This window comes from Loxodonta africana, chromosome 4 (genome assembly GCF_030014295.1).
Source record: "Loxodonta africana isolate mLoxAfr1 chromosome 4, mLoxAfr1.hap2, whole genome shotgun sequence".
In the NCBI taxonomy this organism is placed as follows: domain Eukaryota; kingdom Metazoa; phylum Chordata; class Mammalia; order Proboscidea; family Elephantidae; genus Loxodonta; species Loxodonta africana.
The window spans coordinates 8586460-8606062 of NC_087345.1; the positions used below are offsets into that span (position 1 = coordinate 8586460).

The 19603-nt window shown below is 50.5% G+C and overlaps 1 protein-coding gene across 1 annotated transcript in view; it reads right to left on the minus strand.

Annotated features, from left to right (window-relative positions):
* PARVB (parvin beta) overlaps positions 1-16155 on the minus strand; it is a 164779-nt gene extending 148624 nt beyond the window's left edge. Inside the window, exon 1 of the mRNA XM_064283396.1 lies at positions 16008-16155. Coding sequence (XP_064139466.1) covers positions 16008-16113 — 106 coding nt within the window. The 5' untranslated portion in view covers positions 16114-16155. The remainder of the gene's footprint in view (positions 1-16007) is intronic.
* Positions 16156-19603: the final 3448 nt, after the last annotated feature.

Here is a 19603-nt window from a genome sequence, read left to right on the forward strand (position 1 = left end):
AAATAATAGTCTTTTTAACAAATGGTGCTGGCATACCTGGATATCCATTTGCAAAAGAATGAAACAGGACCCATACCTCACACCATGCACAAAAACTAACTCCAAGTGGATCAAAGACCTAAACATAAAGACTAAAACGATAAAAATCTTGGAAGAAAAAATAGGATCTACCCTAGGAGCCCTAATACAGGGCATAAACAGAATACAAAACATTACCAAAAATGATGAAGAGAAACCCGATAACTGGGAGCTCCTAAAAATCAAACACCTATGCTCATCTAAAGACTTCACCAAAAGAGTAAAAAGACCACCTACAGACTGGGAAAGAATATTCAGCTATGACATCTCAGACCAGCGCCTGATCTCTAAAATCTACATGATTCTGTCAAAACTCAACCACAAAAAGACAAACAACCCAATCAAGAAGTGGGCAAAGGATATGAACACACATTTCACTAAAGAAGATATTCAGGCAGCCAACAGATACATGAGAAAATGCTCTCGATCATTAGTCATTAGAGAAATGCAAATTAAAACTACGATGAGATTCCATCTGACACCAACTAGACTGGCATTAATTCAAATATCACAAAATAATAAATGTTGGAGAGGCTGCGGAGAGACTGGAACTCTCATACACTGCTGGTGGGATTGTAAAATGGTACAACCACTGTGGAAATCCATCTGGCGTTATCTTAAACAGTTAGAAATAGAACTACCATACAAACCAGAAATCCCACTCCTCGGAATATACCCTAAAAATACAAGACCCTTCACACAAACAGATATATGCACACCCATGTTTATTGCAGCTCTGTTTACAATAGCAAAAAGCTGGAAGCAACCAAGATGTCCATCAACGGACGAATGGGTAAATAAATTGTGGTATATTCACACAATGGAATACTACGCATCGATAAAGAACAGTGACGAATCTCTGAAACATTTCATAACATGGAGGAATCTGGAAGGCATTATGCTGAGCGAAATGAGTCAGTTGCAAAAGGACAAATATTGTATAAGACCACTATTATAAGATCTTGAGGAATAGAAAAAATGGAAAAGAACACATACTTTTGTGGTTACAAAGGGGGGAGGGAGGGAGGGAGGGAGGGAGAGGGCTTTTTATTGATCAATCTGTAGATGGGAACTGCTTTGGGTGAAGGGAAAGACAACACTCAAAACAAGGAAGGTCAGCCTAATTGGACAGGATTAAAAGTAAAGAGGTTTCCGAGATAAAATGAAAGCTTCAAAGGATAGCGAAGCAGGGGCTGGGGTCTGGGGAACTTGGTTTGAGAGGACTTCTAAATCAATGGGCAAAATAATTCTATTATGAAAACACTCTGCATCCCACTTTGAATTGTGGCACCTGGGGTCCTAAATGCCAACAAGCAGCCATCTAAAATACATTAATTGGTCTCAACCCACCGGGAGCAAAGGCAAAGGAAGAACACCAAGGTCACACGACAACTAAGAACCCAAGAGACAGAAAGGGCCACTTGAACCAGAGACCTACAATATCCTGAGACCAGAAGAACAAGTTGGTGCCCGGCCACAATCGATGTCTGCCCTGTCAGGGAGCACAAGAGACAACTCCTGAGGGAGCAGGAGACCAATGGGATACAGACCCCAAATTCTCATTAAAAGACCACACCTAATGGTATGATTGCGACTAGAGGAATCCCAGAGACAATGCTCCCCAGAACTTCTGATGGCACAGGACAGGAACCAACCCCGAAGACAAATCATCAGGCATGAAAAGGACTGGTCAGTGGGGGGGAGAGAGATACTGATGAAGAGCGAGCTAATTAAATCAGGTGGACACGGGAGAGTGTGTTGGCAACTCTTGACTGGAGGGGGGATGGGAAGATAGAGAGAGATGGAAGAAGGTAAAATTGGCACGAAACGAGAGACTGTAAGGGCTGACTCAATAGGGGGAGAGCAAGTGGGAGAAGGGAGTAAGATGTATGTAAACCTACATGTGACAGACTGATTGGAATGGTAAATGTTCACTTGAAGCTTAATAAAAATTTAAAAAAAAAAAAAAAAAAATTAAGCTTTGGGAAAGGAATCCCACTACTGTGGATTGAACTGTGTCCCTCAGAAATGTGTGTCAACCTGGCTAAGCCATGAGTCCCAGCATTATGGGATGGTTCACCATTTTGTCATCTGTTGTGATTTTCCTATGCGTTGTAAATCCTACCTCTATTATGTCAATGAGGCAGGACTCAATCTACAGGATCAGGTTGTATCTTGAGTCATTCTCTTTTGAGATATAAAACAGAGAAGTGAGCAGAGACGGGGGACCTTCTACCACTAAGAAAGCAGCGCGTGAGCAGAGCACATCCTTAGGACCTGGGGTCCCTGCGCTGAGGAGCTCCCAGACCAAGAGAAGATTGATGACAGGGACCATCCCCCAGAGCCGACAGAGACAGAAAGCCTTCCCGTGGAGCTGGCACCCTGAATTTGGAGTTTAAGCCTCCTAGACTGTGAGAGAATAAATACATTTCTCTTTGTTAAAGCCGTCCCCTTGTGGTATTTCTGTTACAGCAGCACTAGATAACTAAGACACCCACTCACATCAAAAATAAATGACTAACTCCCTAAGCAGGCGAGGCACTGGCCCGGGTTCCCCTTTCTCCAGCCGACTCTCACAGCCAAGGCCAGCGGGAGCCCGGGTGAGCCATGCTGGCCTCCAGGCGGCTGAGGACGTTCTGTCCTCATAAGTAAAGTGTCGGGTGGCCAATTCGAGCTCCCTGGAGCCTCCGGTAACATTAGAAGCAGCAAACAACGTGACAGATGTGGCTGAATTTACAGACAGCTGCTTGCCGGGCGTTGAGAATCAAGTCAGCAATGTCAGCCCTGAAAGTTACGAACCTTTCCCACCCTCTTTACCTTCTTAATAACTTAATATTAGAGTAAAAGTGAGATTCTTTGGAATTGCAATTTTTCAACGGAAGGGAAGTCTGAGAATGCAGACCTTTTTAAAAGAACAGGTGGAAGCTATTAAGATACTGTTACTTGGGGCAGCCAATGTTAGTGATTCTGGCTGACTAGCAGGTAAGAGCTCAAAAACCAAAACCGAGAACATCATTTCAAAGTGTCTACGCTTTACATGGAGTCCCTGGGTAGTGCAAATGGTTAATGAGCTTGGCTGCAAATCAAAAGGTTGGCGGTTCAAGTCCACCCGGAGGCACCTCGGAAGAAAGGCCTGGAGATCTATTTCTGACAACTCAGCCACTGAAATCCCTATGGAGCGCAGTTCTACTCTGAGACACGTGGGGTCGCCATGAGTCAAAGTCAACCTGACGGCAACTGGAAAGCTTTACCTGAGCTTACGTTGGACTGCCAGTGTGCAAGCCTAAGAGCACTGCTTGGAGCTGGTCTAAGGCCTCTGATTCCCTAGGCCAGCGAGGAAGTGCCAGCGGAGACCCAGGTGGGCGACTGAGCCTGGTCTTCCATTCTGGGCATGCAGCATTCCAGCTCAGAAACCCCTGCCACCCTGCAAACGTGAGGAACTTGCTACTTGTCCACAACGGATGCCACCAGGGGGCATGGGCAGTGCTTTCGAGTCACAGCGGGCTCAACATTCCTCAAACCAACTTTCTAAAGGATTGACTAAACGGTAACTTTGTTACCAACAGCCAACTGGCTACTGCCCAGGGAAAGAAGCGTCTGAAGCTTTTGCAACAATACAGGACCCGAAGTAGAAGGTGCTTCCATTGTGGAGGTGACCATTCACTCCCATACACACCACAGGCTCGGCTAGTTGATCTTGGCATTCTTTTCCCCTGGGCCCAGACACAGCCTCAGAATCCTTCTTAACACAAGAGCCAGTACCAGCTGCTGCCAGCTCTGACCCGTGGCAACCCAGTGTGTGTCAGAGTAGAGCTGATCTCCACAGGGTTTACAGTCATTGACTTTTCAGAAATAGATCACCAGGCCCTTCTTCGGAGGTGCCTCTTGGTAGCTCTGAATCACCAGTCTTTCGGTTAGCAGTGAGCACGTAAACTGTTTGTACCACTGAGGGACCCCAACACAAGGGTCAAATCAAATAACCAAAACTGTTGCCGTCAAGTCGGTTCTGACTCACAACCACACAAGGGCAGGCAGGTAGTCATAAACCCAGGTGAGTTTGCTCCCAGGTGGAAACCTACTTGCCATACCTGCTTTATCACTAACCAGCCCTGGGGTCTGTGTCGGCCTCAGCACCCTCGCTTGTCAACATTATCACTAACTAAGATTTACCCAGCATGCACTCAACTGCGGATGAGACTTCACACGGTCCATCTCACTTATCCTCACACCACCTGAGAGCCCAGTGGTACTAGGAACCACTTGGAACCAACCAGAAACAGGGGCTCAGAGAGAGCCAGTGACAGCCCAGGTCAGCCAGAGACAGTGGAGCAAGGCCGTGAGCCGAGACCACCCTCCACGACGTTGCACGGCCCCCAGAGAGGCACACACTTCATGTCCCAGAGCCACACGAGGAGGACACCTCAGCTCAGAATTTCCTTCCACGACAAATCAGGAAATGAGGCCTCAGATCTTTAAAACTCAGAAGGTGGAAACATGCAACCGCAAAGGAGTTTCTGTCCCACAGCCTGGATCTTCTTAGCAGTTGTTTGGTGCCATCAAGTCAATTCCAACTCATAGCGACCCTATAGGACAGAGCAGAACTGCCCCATAGGCTTTCCAAGACTGTGATCTTTACAAAAGCAGATAACCAGGTCTTTTCTCCCATGGAGCCACTGGGTGGGTTAGAACCGCCAACCTTTCGGTTAGCAGCCGAGCACTTAACCATTGGTCCGCCAGGGCTCCTTTCTTAGTCACAGGAGATTTTAAAACCAGTAAAGGGACTATGCTGGTTTCACAGAGCTGATCAAGTCAGTCCAGAAACTGGGCAACGCTGGTTCCATCTTTTCTTACAATCAGAAAGAAGTCTCTCCTTGAACGTGTCATTGAGAAGTGTCTCCACGGTGCAAAGCCACTTCTAGAACTGCCTGCGTTCAGTGTGTATGTTCTTAACGTACCCCAACGGCCACTAGTACCGATAAGCAGATTACCCACCACTGGGCCAATATGTTTATAATGTACTCCTAAGCTTACTAAGGAGCCTTGGTGGTGCAGTGGTTAAGAGCTCAGCGGCTGACCAAAAGGTCGGCAGTTTGAATCCACCAGCCACTCCCTGGAAACCCAATGGGGCAGGCAGTTCTAATCTGACCTATAGGGTTGCTATGAGTCGGAATCTATTCAACGGCAATTTTTTAATTTTTTTGTTTTTAACCTTACTGATGGACTCCTGGAAACCCTGGTGGAGTAGTGCTTAGGAGCTATGGTTGCTAACCAAAAGGTCACCAGTTCAAATCCACCAGGTGCTCTTTGGAAACTCTATGGGGCAGTTCTACCCTATCCTGTAGGGTCACTATGAGTCAGAATTGACTCGAGGGCAGCGGGTTTAGTTTTTGTTTGGTTTATTGGAGTCCCTGGTGGTGCAGATGGTTAACGCGATTGAAAGATCGGAGGTTTGAGCCCACCCAGAGGCTTCTCATACGAAAGGCCTGATGATCCACTTCCGGTGGCCACAGCAGCTGGTTAAGCTTACTAGCTTACTAATTAATGTTTTTCAGCCTCTATGTAATACAATAAATAGCAAATGTTTATATTTTAATATCAATATGTATGTGTGTGTATGTACGTATATATGTAAGTATATGTGTATGTATATACATACATACGTGCGTATATATGTATTTTGTTTTGTTTTGTTTTTTTAGAGGGCCCTGGGTGGCACAAATGGTTTGTGCTCAACTACTAACCAAAAGGTTGGAGGTTCAAACTCACCCAGTGGCACTGCAGAAAAAAGGGCCGGTGATCCACTTCTGTAAAGATCACAGCCACGAAAAACCGACAGAGCTCTGCTCTACTGTGTAACACGTGGGGTCGCTACAAGTCAGAATTGACTTGACAGCAGTGTGTCTGGTATATATATGTATGTATACATTTCAAACAAGCCCAGTGCTGTTCAGTCAAGTCCAACTCATAGCAACCCTACAGGACAGAGCAGAACTGCCCCCTAGGGTTTCCAAGGCTGTAATCTTTATGGAAGCAAACTGCCACAGCTTTCTCCCGGGGAGTGGCTGGTGGGTTCAAACAGCCAACATTTTGGTTAGCAGCCAAGTGCTTAACCACTGCTCCACCAGGGCTCTCTCCTTCTCGCTCTCTATATATGTATACACACACACATATTTATAAATTACCTCTCATTAGCAGGTAGACCAATTTTTCACCTGAAGCCTAAAAATTAAAGTGTATAGCTAATGCAAAAAGAAAAAAATAATTAGGGCACATCTTTTATGCGATGGACCTTTGTATTTGAAAACAAGAAAATCGCTAGGTGGAGGTACCTGCCCTTTGCCAATGATCAGGGCGGGGGGGTTGTCAATCAAAAGCAGCGTTTAAGCTGCTCACTGCGGGCCTTGCCCACTCACCACTCCCAAACATTCCTTGTTACTCTGACGACTGGACAGCGAGCTCCGTGGGAAGCAACTCTGGATGTGAAATATTCATTCCACGGGGCTGAGACAACTGCTGAAACGAGAACTCCCCTAATAAGTGTGGGGCTGCCAAGGCATACCATACAAACTTAACTCATCCGAGGCCACATGGGTCGCCCAGACTCAGAGCCACCAAGCAAGGCGTCAGCTACTCATGAGAAGAGAGGCTCTGATGCAGACAGGTTGTGGCTGGAGCCCCTGGGCGATGCACACGGTGAAGCGCTTGACTACTAACCAAAAGGTTAGGTTTCGAGAGGCACCTCAGAAGAAAGGCCTGGCGACCTGCTTCTGAAAGGTCAGAGCCTTGAAAACCCTGTGGAGCAGTTCTACCCTGCACACGTGGAATCTCCATGAGTCGGAATCGACTCCACGGCAACTTGTTTGGTTTTGGTATTGTAGTTACCACCCTCCGGGCCCAGCAGCATTTCCGTTTTCTATTGCGTAGTGGTTAAGAGCTCAGCTGCTAACCAAAAAGGTTGGCAGTTCAAATCCACCAGCCACTCCCTGGAAATCTGTGGGCCAGTTTTACACTATCGCACAGAGTCCCTATGAGTCGGAATCAACTAGACCCCAAAGGGTTTGGTCAGGGGCAAGTACTATTTCCGTTTTCTGTTGAAGCAAAGTTTCCAAGAGATTTAGCAGGGTGTCAAGAAAAACGTGGAACATCGGTGGAACAATGAGAAACGCTGGATTTGAAGATTATTATCAGAGAAATAATCAGAGGAAATTTTACTAAGCCACACCAAGCCCCAATTGAAAGCCACTTCCTCTCAGCCAGAGAGATGAAAACAGGCATGATTTCAGGCCCCACCTCCCCAAGGAGCGTGTTATAATACGCGAGCTGGACAAAGCTGTCGATGACATAACTATACCTTTTCCTCTGGAGCCAAGAACTGCCCCCAGGGACTGAGGCGGCCCCTGTTCAAAGAATTTGGGCTTGGAAAAAGAGGTGTGGAATTGTTTCTCTTTCATAGCAGGGTCTGTAGAAACCTCACAACCCAATAGTTCTGCACTGACGACCTCCACTGACTCCTCTTCCAATAAAACATTATCTAGAAACCACAATGTATGGCCCTCACCTGCTTGTATTGCTCCACTTCTTACCAACCATTCTGTCCCTTCTCAGAGTCAAGAGTCCAATCTTAACCATAATCTGTAGCTATCTTTCTTATGGTCCTAAATTTTCACCTTTGAAATCATATTGGCACAGAGTACTTGGAAATGCAAAGCTTTCAAAAAAATTGGATCCCCCAGGGCTGAAGGAGACCAAATTCATTTGCAAATCCTTCTCCTGTATCTTGCCACAAAGAAAGGTACCATTCCATTTTGCGGGGCATTGGTGGTTCGGTGGTAGAATTCCCACCTCCAGGGGTGAGGGTTCCCAGCCAGTGTACCTCATGTCTGTCGGTGGAGGCTTGCGTGTTGCCATGATGCTACAAGGGTTTCCATGGAGCACCCCCTTCTCACTAAGATGGACAAGGAAGAAAGGCCTGGCTGCCTACTCCCCAAAATCAGCCCATAAAAACCCTGTGGATCACAACGGTCAGATCAGCAACTGGTCGTGGGGATGGCACAGCACGGGTGGTACTTCGTTCTGTGGTGTACGGGGTCGCCGTGACTCAGGGGCCGACTCAGCGGCAGCTGACAACAGTTGCACGTGGAAAGGTAAGTTTGAGGGGCTCTTGGGATCTGCTATCGAACAGTGTGTGGAAATGACTCCAACCCACGTTGCTCTCTGCCCCAACCCGTTCTCTATGCACAACCATCCTGAGCAGGACTGCAAACTCCAGCCTACAGGCGCCAGGGCCAGGATTGGCCCATGAGTGACGGGGGCAGTGGGGACCAGCCTGGAGAATGCCCTCTGAAGAACGTGGCCTGTCCTGGGCACCGTCAAAGGCGGCTGTGATCAGGAGGCGCTGGACATCTCTAGGCAGTTTCCTCGGGCTCAGCCCTGCCTCCCAGGCTGTGCCCCCTGCACTGAGTCCTGCCGCTCCTCCCTCCCTGCTGCGTCTTAGAAATACCCCCTGTGAAGCCCCACTGGCCCCCCTCGGCTCAGGCCAATGTCCACCCACACCCAGGTTCATTCCCAGCTTCCTCGCTAGTCACCCTGTTCCCGTCTGTTCTCACACCGCAGCCTCGGGGCTTCCCAAAGCACACAACCAACCCATCGCCACTGAACACCCAGCTGGGCTCTGCTGCCCGGAAGACGGGTGGCAGGGCCCCGCTGACCTCTCCACGCCCACCATGCCTCCGCCAGCCACCACGCTTTGCCTGCACTTCCCCAAAAGGGTCTCGCTGGGGTTCCCCTCCAGGCCCTGGTGGGAGCCCTATGCCACTCCCCACCCTGACTCCTTCTTCACCATCCTTCCACTCTAGAGCAGGGCTCCACTGCCCCCAACAGGCACCTAGAACCCCCCAGCCTGGGTTGCATGTTTCTCGTGGGTCTTACTCACCAGGCCACAAGCCCTTAGGACAGGACCTGGAAGGGTCATCGCCCACTTGCCGGCCAGTCCCCAGCCCCCAGCCCAGGATGGCCAGGTGAACAGCCACTAGGTGTGGATTTGTTGAGGGAGTGGGGAGGAGGTGAGCACCCTGTTTGACACCTGCTGTTTACAGTTATGGGGGCACCTGGGTGGCTCAAAGGATAATGTACTCAGCTGCTCACCAAAAGGCTGGAGGTTCGAATCCATGCAAAACTGCCTTGGAAGCAAGGTCTGCCAGTCTACATCTGAAAGGTCACAGCCACTGAAACCCTGTGGGGCACAGTTCACCCCGACACACACGGGGTCCTGAGGAGTTGGAATGAACTCAATGGCAACGAGTCTGGGGTTTTTGTACTGGTATTTGCAATCGTTCTTCCTGTTACCTACCTGCTCACACCCGCCAAGCTCAGGGAGCCCCCCCCTTCTGGAGCTCTGGCATAGAGGGGACAAGCCTTCACCCTGCCCTCCCACCCGTGACCTCCAGGATTTGGGTGGAGTTGGCTGCATTTCCTTTGAGTCTTCACAAAACTGATTCGAGTTTTAGAAGTTTCCTGTTTCTTCTCACAAACCAGCTTTCCACCTCTGTGACGGTCCATTACCGCCTTGCATCCTCCAGAGAAGTCCACCAAGGCTCCCTCCTCGGGGAATGTGCCCACACACCCAGCACCCACCACCCACCAGGATGGCCGCCATGTTTATACTTCGTCTCTCTGAAGCTGGCTGGACCAGCCGTGGGTGCCTGGGCCAGGTGGGCCCCACGGAGTTGCACTCCTGTGAAACTGAGCTGAGGACCAGACGCTGGGGGCCCGACCCAGGGTTACAGTCACACAGGGCTCTGGGGTACATTCCCAGACTCTGGAGGTTGAGGCCCCTGAATCTCGCTGGCTCCGTCTCCCCATGCCTGGCTACTCAACCTTCTCTTGGAGCTCTTGAGACACCTGAGGAGAGAAACACCAAGGTTTCTCCACCTGGGCACTACTGACAAGGAGGCCACACTATTGTCTGTGGTGGGGGCTGTCCTGCGCATTGTAGGACGTTGAGCAGCATCTTGGCCTCCACCCACTAGATGGCAGTAGCAACCTCTGCCCCCAAGGACAACCACAACTGTCTCCAGACACGGCCAGTGGCCCTGGAGGGACTAGACTTGCCCCCACTGAAGTGGCTACTGGGTGACATTGTGTTTCCTCACCTACAAAATGGGGAAATAATTCCTACCTTCCAAGTAGCCGTAAGCACTCCACAAAACCACATACATACCTAGGTATTCTTTCCTTTTAATTTTCATTTTATTGTGTGAAGTATGTAGAACACAAAATTTGCCATTTTAACCATTTTTAAGCGTACAGTTCAATGACATTAATTGCATTCACCACGTTGGGCAACCATCAGTCACAACCATCTCTTTCCAAGATTACTTTTACATAAGTTTATTTTGTTGTTGTTGAGAATAATATACACAGCAAAACACACACCAAGTCAACAGTTTCTCCATGTACCATTCAGTGACGTTGATCACATTCTTTGAGTTGTCAACCATTCTCACCCTCCTTTTCTGAGTCGTTCCTCCCCCATTAACATAAACTCACCGCCCCCTACGATTCCTGTCTAATCTTTCAAGTTGCTGTTATCAATTTGATTCCTGTTTCCACAACTTTTTCATCACCCCAAACAGAAACTCTGTGTCCATTAAGCAGTAACTCCTCATCCTCCCCTCCCCCAGCCCCTAGTAACCACGAACCTACTCTGGTCTCTGCATTTGCCTATTCTAGCTATTTCACGTAAGTGGGGTCATACGCCATTTGTCCTTTTGTGACTGGCTTCTTTCACTCGGCAGGATGTTTTCAAGCTTCATCCACGTTGTGGCAGGAACCACAATTCATCTCTCGTGGCGGCTGAAGGACATTCCATGGACCATATTTTGTTTATTCATTCATCTGACAGACACTTTGGTTGTTTCCACCTTTTGGCTATGCTGAATAAAACACTGACGTCCCTGTATTTGAGTCCTGCTTTCAAAACTTTTCAGTAAATATACCTTGTATGGGTAAGCGCTAACCTTAAGTTTGGCAGTTTGAACTCACGCACAAGCTCCACAGGAGAAAGACCTGGCAATTGCTCCCTTAAAGGTTACAGCCTAGAAAACCCTATGGGGCTGTTCTACTCTGTCACCTGAGGCCACCGCAAATTGAAATTGACTCAAGGGCACCGGACAACAAGAGCAAACTTGCGTGTAGGCGCTGTTATCACAGAGCAGAGCTTAAGCACACTGGCGTTCAGAGGCAACGCGGCGTCTACACGCTGACCACTCGACATTGAAGATGGGTGACCTTTGGGGAACTCACGGGAGTGAACAGCTGGGGGCTTAGGACTTTGAGATTTCCCTCCTGGAAAGTTATTTAAAGTACGAAAAAGAAACTGAGTTCAACTCCACAGCAATGGCTTGTTTAGATCTAGTTCACAAGGCCTCAATGTGTTGCTCGTTTCTCTCTCATTGCCCTGGAGTGTCCACCTGTGTCCTTGGCCTCTCAGTCCATGACCGCAGCTCTGGGGCAGGAGTCTTTCTTCTCAGCCCTTCTACCCAGCCGCGGTAGAACCGAACCTGGCTTTCTAATCACTTGACTTTTAAAGTTAACTTGAGAAGTCTGAAAACCCTGGTGATGTAGTGGTTAAGAGCTACAGCTACTAACGAAAAGGTCAGCAGTTCAAATCCACCAGGAGCTCCTTAGAAACTCTATGGGGCAGTTCTACTCTGTCCTACAGGGTCATTATGTGTCAGAATCGACTTGATGGCGGTGGTTTTTTTTTTTAGAAGTCTGGTCTCCACCCATACACCTTCTACGGGAGCTTTGGGGTTCCTCTGGGTTGGTTTTTTTTTTTTTTTTTAAATGTTCCTTCCATTTTCTCTACTGCCCACATTTAGCCCTGGTTCCGTTTTCTAAACTGGGCCACCATGTAACACGATCGGGGTTTCCCCTTTCGTTAAACATCAGCAGTCTTCACCATGCCCCGAAGTTCGTCTACCGACACTTCTCAGAAACCCCACATGGCACGTTTCCTAAAGTTACCTCCCAGAAGGTGGCCTCGGTGGCGCAAACAGTTTGCACCCGACTGCTAACCTAAGGTTGTACGTTCAAGCCCACCCAGCAGAGCCGCGGAAGAAAGCCCTGGTGATCTGCTGCCATAAAAATTACAGCCAAGAAAGCCCTACGGAGCAGTTCTACACTGTAACACATGGGGGAGCCACGAGTCAGAGTGGACGTGACTACAACAGGCTTTTTTTTTTCCTTTTGGTTTTTATCCCAAAACGTCCCTCTGCGCCTTATTACAACGAGGAGCTCTGTGAACCTGGTGAGGTGGAATGCCCACAGCCTCCCTGGAACTGCAGTCGCTAACTTCACGAACAATCCTTTTCCCCTCCCCCAGCGGTCCAAACTCCCTGCCTTACAGGGGCCCTCATCTCAAAGAAAAGCGCTGGAATCCCATCGGCTCTCCTGAGTTCACCGCTGTCAACTTTCTAACAAAGAAGGAAATGAAACTGATAGTTTCACTGCTGGGGGCAGCCAGGGCGGCGGGGAACTCCTGCTGAGGGCCCCTTCCTGGTCACTTCCTGTCAGGCGGACCTGGGCTGCCCCTGGACTCAGCGGCGGCAGCAGCTCTGCCTGGCACAGTCCCAGTCAGGAGCGGACCGTGCGAATCGCATCCATCACATAATCACAGGAAACCGCCGGACAGCCAGGGGGGCAAGTTGCCACGGCAACGGAGCTGCAGAAAGACGGGCAACTCTCAATTTTTCAGGACCTCATTAGGGGTCTCTCTCCTCAGTCTTGTATTTCCCACATCCCAAAAGACCAAACAGAAGCCACCAAGCCTTCCCAAGCTCAGGCCCTCCCTGGGACAGGCGGCTCCCGAGTCCGGATTCTCCACTCCACCTTCCAGTCCAACTAGAGTTTGGGGCCTTCTGTTCATAGGAGGGACCCATGCCAGGTACCCCAACCTTGAGAATGGCAGCAGGGGACCCGCCTCCTTCACACGTGAGAGCAAGGACAGCAACGCCAGCCTCTCGCTCCTTCTGCCACTTTCATCTCTCTTCTACTTGTCACAGGACACTTTTGACGACCAAGATCCTTGGTACCTTAACATTAAACCAGCCTCACCCTCAATTTTCTAGGCACACACAGTTCATAAAAGCAAGGACAAGCAGAAGCACTTTACTGGGGCCTATGCGCTTCATATTAAAAAACCAGCTCCCTTCGAGGTGACTCTGACGCATGGCGACCCCAGGCGTCTCAGGGTGGAGCTGGGCTTCCCTGGCTTTTCAGTGGCTGGTTTTTCAGAAGCAGATCGGCAGGACTTTCTTCCGAGGCGCCTCTGGGTGCTCTTGGACCTCCGACCTTTCGGTTAGTGGCCAAGCACGGTAACCACTGGCAGCACCCAGGGATGTTCTTGATATGGCGTGAATAAATGTCACCTGTAGGCTCCTGGTTGCACTTAACTACTCGCCTAAAAGATCGCCAGTTTGAACCCACTGAGCAGTACCACGGAAGAAAAGACCTGGCGATCGACTTCCGTTAGGATTACAGCTAAGAAAACCCTGTGGAGCATAGGTGGGGCCGCCACGAGTCAGAATCAACTCGGCGACAATTAACAATAACAAATGTCATCTATAAACTGCTTCAATAGTCCAGAACATTCCACTTACTTCCCATTCTGTGATCTTTCGAACATGGCTTCTTGCACTGGTTCCTGCTGGTCTCCGCCCAACTATCAGCTCCTCAGAGCCTTCCCCGGGCCCGCTATCTGATCACCCTTTTACGTTATCTCCGTAGCACAAGACGGTACAGCACAATTTGTCAGTTCATTTATCGTTACTGGCTCCCCAACCCAAAAAAGCAAGAGACCTGTCTATCTGGAGCCATAGCAGCACCCAGCCCACAGCAGGCACTCCACAGGCCGCTGAACGCAACAGAAATTTGGGAGACGGAACGTCACCTAAGTATACAATCACTCTAAGGCACAAAGAGGAACAGAAATGATTTTTGGTAAGGGCGATGATGGTTGTGTGTGAGGCCCATACGCCAGACAAGCCGGGGCAGGGGAGATGGGGGAGAGTACTTCAGGTACTTCAGAGAGATTAATACGAGCCAGTCTGCATCCTCCGGAGTCTCTGGGTGGTGCAAACGATTCACGCGATCACGGCTAACCAAAGGGTTGGAAGTTCCAGTCCACCCGAGGTGCCTCGGAAGAAAGGCCTGGCGATCTGCTTCTGAAAAATGAGCCACTGAAAACCCTGGGGAGCACAGTTCTACTCTGACACACACGCGGCCGACATGAGTAGGAGTCCATTCCACAGCAACTGGTAAACCAGCTGGGTCCTCAAGCTAAGCCTTGGAAGAGAGTTAAACAATTTGCGACGAAATGGGGAGGCTCACTGAAGACGACAAGGCCCTGCCCTCAGGGAGCTCCGGTGAATGTGCTACCGCGGTAAAAGCATCCCTGAGGGAATTCTTGTGGCGAGACACACATCCCCTGGGGGTACACGCAGCCCTGGAGGGAAATACCTGGGCTACTCTCCTCTCAAAGTACAGAAATTCCTAGGGGAAGTACGTGCAAGAACACACACCCCGTGAGAGAACACATACCCCCGAGGGTAAACATGTCCCTGGGGTCACAGGCGTCCTGAAGTCTTCGCAGGTCTTCGTAAGTCAGGTTCAGTGAGTTTAAGGAAATTCCTCTCATACCCTTAATACGGCCTTTCCTTATGATGGTGAGGCCCGCCCCTGCGCCTCCACCCCACCGACCCCTTCACAGCAGCTCCTAGTCCTGGTGAGCTTAACTCTCCCACACCCAGAATGTCGCCCAAGGCACTGCCCTAAGGGAACAGCTTCCGGGGCCCAAAGGAACAATTTGGGAACCTGGCTCCAGGAGAGGCCTTGGGAACAGGAGTGTGCTTAAAGCACACATAGAAGATTCCAGAAATTACACCGCCTGCAACTCTAAAACCTTAAAATCTAAGAAAGGTACGTAATTCTACAGAATCGTTGTTTGAAATACACACACACGGAGTAAGAAATATGGCGTCCTCTTCGGCCCTTGCTCGCACGCCTCCGACGCCTCTGACCCGCGCGCCCTGCGCCCCTTTCCTTCTCTGCTTCTGGGGGGTCAGGGGCGCACTAGCCGGGCCCCGCCGCAGGTAGCCCCCTGAGCTACCCAGCAGTGCCCGGCACACGGCACTTGTCCACTAAATGCTCATCAAATGAACGGTCGCACGGCATGGCTGCTCGGTTCGTTTGTCTGTTCGGTTATCATTACTGGCTCCCCTACCCAAAAAACCAAGAGACTTGTCTGTCTGGAGCCATAACAGCGCCCAGTCCGCAGCAGGCACTCAACGGGCGGCTGAATGCAAAGGCAATGAACGGAGACTCTGCCCGGCTGGCCGCTGGCCATCGTTCGAGCCCAGGGCTGCCTGTGGCAGGAGCCCGGCCAGGGCGCACATAACCGACGCCAGGGACCCGCTGCAGTTGGAGGGCGACCCGCACACAGCGTGTCCGGCTCAGGGCTCGGAGGTCTCCGAAGCAGGAGGAGCCAGGGTCAAGGCCTGTCCCGAAGGTCGCAGCCGCGAGTAGCGTGGGACTCGGCCAGGCGCGGGGACTCAGCTGGGGCGCTTACGCGTGGGCCTGGGCGGGGCCGGCGGGGTACCCGGGCTTGCGCGTGGGTGCCGGAGGGGAGCGGGGGCGCTTGCGCGTGGGTCCGGGCGGGGCGCGGGGGCGCGTGCGCGTGGGTGCCCGGGTTGGGAGCGGGGGCGCGTGCGCGTGGCTGCCCGAGGGGAGCGGGGGCGCGTGCGCGGGGGACCGACGGGAGATGGGGCGCGTGCGCGGGGGCCCGGGTAGGGAGCGGTGCGCGGGCCCAGGCAGCCGCCGGCGCGGGCTCAGCCGGGACGCGGGGGCGCGTGCGCGTGGGGTGCACTCACCCTCTTTGGCCCTCTTTTTCCTGGCCAGCGTGCCTCCCAGCTTGCCCAGGAACGACTCGTCCTTCTTCATCCTTTGCGGCCAAGGGGGCGACGCAGCAGACGACATGGGCCGCGCTGGGAGCCGGGTGGCCGCCGCCCGCCCGCTCGCTCGCTCGCCTGCCCGGGGAGTGACGGCAAGGAGGGCGCGGCCAGCTCGGCCCAGCGCAGCCCCCGCCCCCGCGGCGGGCCCAGCCGAGTCCCCGGGCCGAGTCCCCACGCCCCGGCGCCCGAGTCCCCGCGGGCTGCGGCGCAGGCGGTTGCCCCGCGCAGCCCAGGGCGTTCCGCGGAGCCCTTACCCGAGGCCCACGCGGCGCGGGCACCACCTCCCACCCAAGTCCACTGACGGGTTCAGCTGGGAAGTGCGAACTGGGCAAACACCCAGGGCGCTCACTGCATCTTTTTTTTTTTTTTTTGCCCTACACTTTTGAGCACCTGCGCCTTCCCAGGCACAGCCGATGGTGCTGGGGACATGGTGGGAACACAAACAAAGGCACGGTCCCCACGTTGGTGGGAATGCAGTTACATCCTGGAAGCCCAAGTTCATCGACTAACACACAAATATATCATTTCTTCTCTTGAGCTTCTACCAAGAACCAGGCCTGGGGCTGGGGGATCCCCGTGAACAAAGAACTGTCCGAGTATGGGGGGGTGACACTGGCAGGCGACCTCGCAAGGGGGACAAGGGCAGGGAGTAGTAGATCGCATCCAGGAAAACTCCTCGGAACCTTTCCGGAAGAGGCGACTGAGCCACAGGAAACAGCTGCTGGTGGCTGAGACCAGGCTGGGTGAGCAGGGGAGGAAAGAGCAGACGAAACATCTAATGTCCGGCAGCTCCGGAGGCTGAGAGTCCAAATCAGGGTCTCCGTGGTATCGATTCCGTCCTTGCTGGTAGCCCCGAGCCTTCCCTGGTTCCCCATAGATGGTCCTCTCATGGTATCTGTCTTCCCCATGCATGCGTCTATGTGTGTCTGTGTTTAATCTGATCCTTTATAACTCAGAAGTGATTAGATTCAGAGCCCACCCTACTCAGGTACGGTCTAATTAACATAACAAAGAACCTCTATTTCCGAACAGGATCCCATGCACAGGTATAGGGATTAGGAGGCCAACACATATTCTGTGGTGCCAAATTCAATCCACAACGCCCGTAAGAGATGAGGTGGACTGCACTTAGGATGGGTGTTGATTTCCAGAGACCCTCACAGGTGGGAGAGGCCTGGCTGGATGACACGTGGGGAGAGGATTGAGAGTTAGGGTGTGGATGCTGGGTTGAGGCTGCTTTTCTATCTCCCCTTGTGCTGGTTCAGAGTCCCTGAGTGGTGCAAATTGTTAACACACTCAGATTGGCGGTGCGAGTTCACCCAGAGGTCCCTCGGAAGAAAGGCCTGGAGACCTACTTCTGAAAAATCAGCCCTCGCAAACCCCACGGAGCACAGTCCTGCTCTGACAGACACGAGCTGGGGTCGTGCTGGCTCAGCGCCTGACTGTGAACTTTAATTCACTGCTCTCTGTGAGTGGTAGCCCCCCCCCCCAGGCACAGTCTGTCCTGCTGTTAGTGCTGTGTGACCCAGGACAGGGAAGGGGGGCCCTGGGAAATAAGGGGGGGAGTTGTTCCCGATTTTGTATTTGTTGAGTTTGAGTCATGTGACTATACTACACATTCTAAAATTAATAATTTTTAACTAAACACCAGTGTCTAAATGTTGGTGTTGGCCTAGGAGATCCCAGTCTTGACCTCAGGCTGGGAATTCGTTTTAGAACCTTCCCTAAAGTACAGTGGTTAAGAGCTCGGCTGCTGAGCAAATCTACCAGCTGCTTCTTGGAATCACTATGGAGCCGTTCTAGAGAGTCGCTCTGAGTCAGAATCAACTCCATGGCAACGGGTTTGCTTTTTGGTTTTCTGAAGTGATTAGCCCTCATGTGTCTGTCAGTTTGTCATACTGTGGGGGCTTGCGTGTTTCTGTGATGCTGGAAGCTATGCGACCAGTATTCAGATACCGGCAGGGTCACCCATGGAGGACAGGTTTCAGCTGAGCTTCCAGACTAAGACAGACTAGGAAGAAGGACCCGGCAGTCTACTTCTGCAAAGCATTAGCCAGTGAAAACCTTATGAATTGCGGTGGAACATTGTCTGATATAGTGCTGGAAGATGAGCCCCCCAGGTTGGAAGGCACTCAAAAGATGTCTGGGGAAGAGCTGCCTTCTCAAAATAGAGTCGATCTCAATGACGTGGATGGAGTAAAACTTTCAGGACCTTCATTCACAGATGTGGCATGACTCAAAATGAGAAGAAACAGCTGCAAACATCCATTAATAATTGGAACCTGGAATGTATGAAGTATGGATCTAGGAAAATTGGAAATCGTCAAAAAAGAAATGGAACACATAAACATCGATATCCTAGGCATTAGTGAGCTGAAATGGACTGGTATTGGCCATTTTGAATCAGACAATCATATAGTCCACTATGCTGGGAATGACAACTTGAGGAGGAATGGTGTTGCATACGTCATCAAAAAGAACATTTCAAGATGTATCCTGAAGTACAACGCTCTCAGTGACAGGATAATATCCATACGCCTACAAGGAAGACCAGTTAATACGACTATTATTCAAATTTATGCACCAACCACTAGGGCCAAAGATGAAGAAATTGAAGATTTTTATCAGCTGCTGCAGTCTGAAATTGATCGAACGTGCAATCAGGATGCATTGATAATTACTGGTGATTGGAATGCAAAAGTTGGAAACAAAGAAGAAGGATCAGTAGTTGGAAAAGATGGCCTTGGTGATAGAAACAATGCCAGAGATCGAATGATAGAATTTTGCAAGACCAACGACTTCTTCATTGCAAATACCTTCTTTCACCAACATAAATGGTGACTATACACATGGACCTCCCCAGATGGAACACACAGGAATCAAACTGACTACATCTGTGGAAAGACGAAATGGAAAAGCTCAATATCATTAGTCAAGACAAGGCCAGGGGTTGACTGTGGAACAGACCATCAATTGCTCATATGCAAGTTTTAGCTGAACCTGAAGAAAATCAGAGCAAGTCCATGAGAGCTAAAATAAGACCTTGAGTATATCCCACCTGACTTTAGAGACCATCTCAAGAATAGATTTGACGCATTGAACACTAGTGACTGCAGACCAGACGAGTTGTGGAATGACATCAAGGACATCATCCATGAAGAAAGCAAGAGGTCACTGAAAAGACAAGAAAGAAAGAAGAGACCAAGATGGATGTCAGAGGAGACTCTGAAACTTGCTCATGAACGCCAAGCAGCTAAAGCAAAAGGAAGAATTGATGAAGTAAAAGAACTGAACAGAAGATTTCAAAGGGCCTCTCGAGAAGACAAAGTAAAGTATTATAATGACGTGTGCAAAGACCTGGAGATAGAAAACCAAAAGGGAAGAACACGCTTGGCATTTCTCAAGCTGAAAGGACTGAAGAAAAAATTCAAGCTTCAAGTTGCAATAGTGAAGGACTCCATGGGGAAAATATTAAACGATGCAGGAAGCATCAAAAGAAGATGGAAGGAATACAC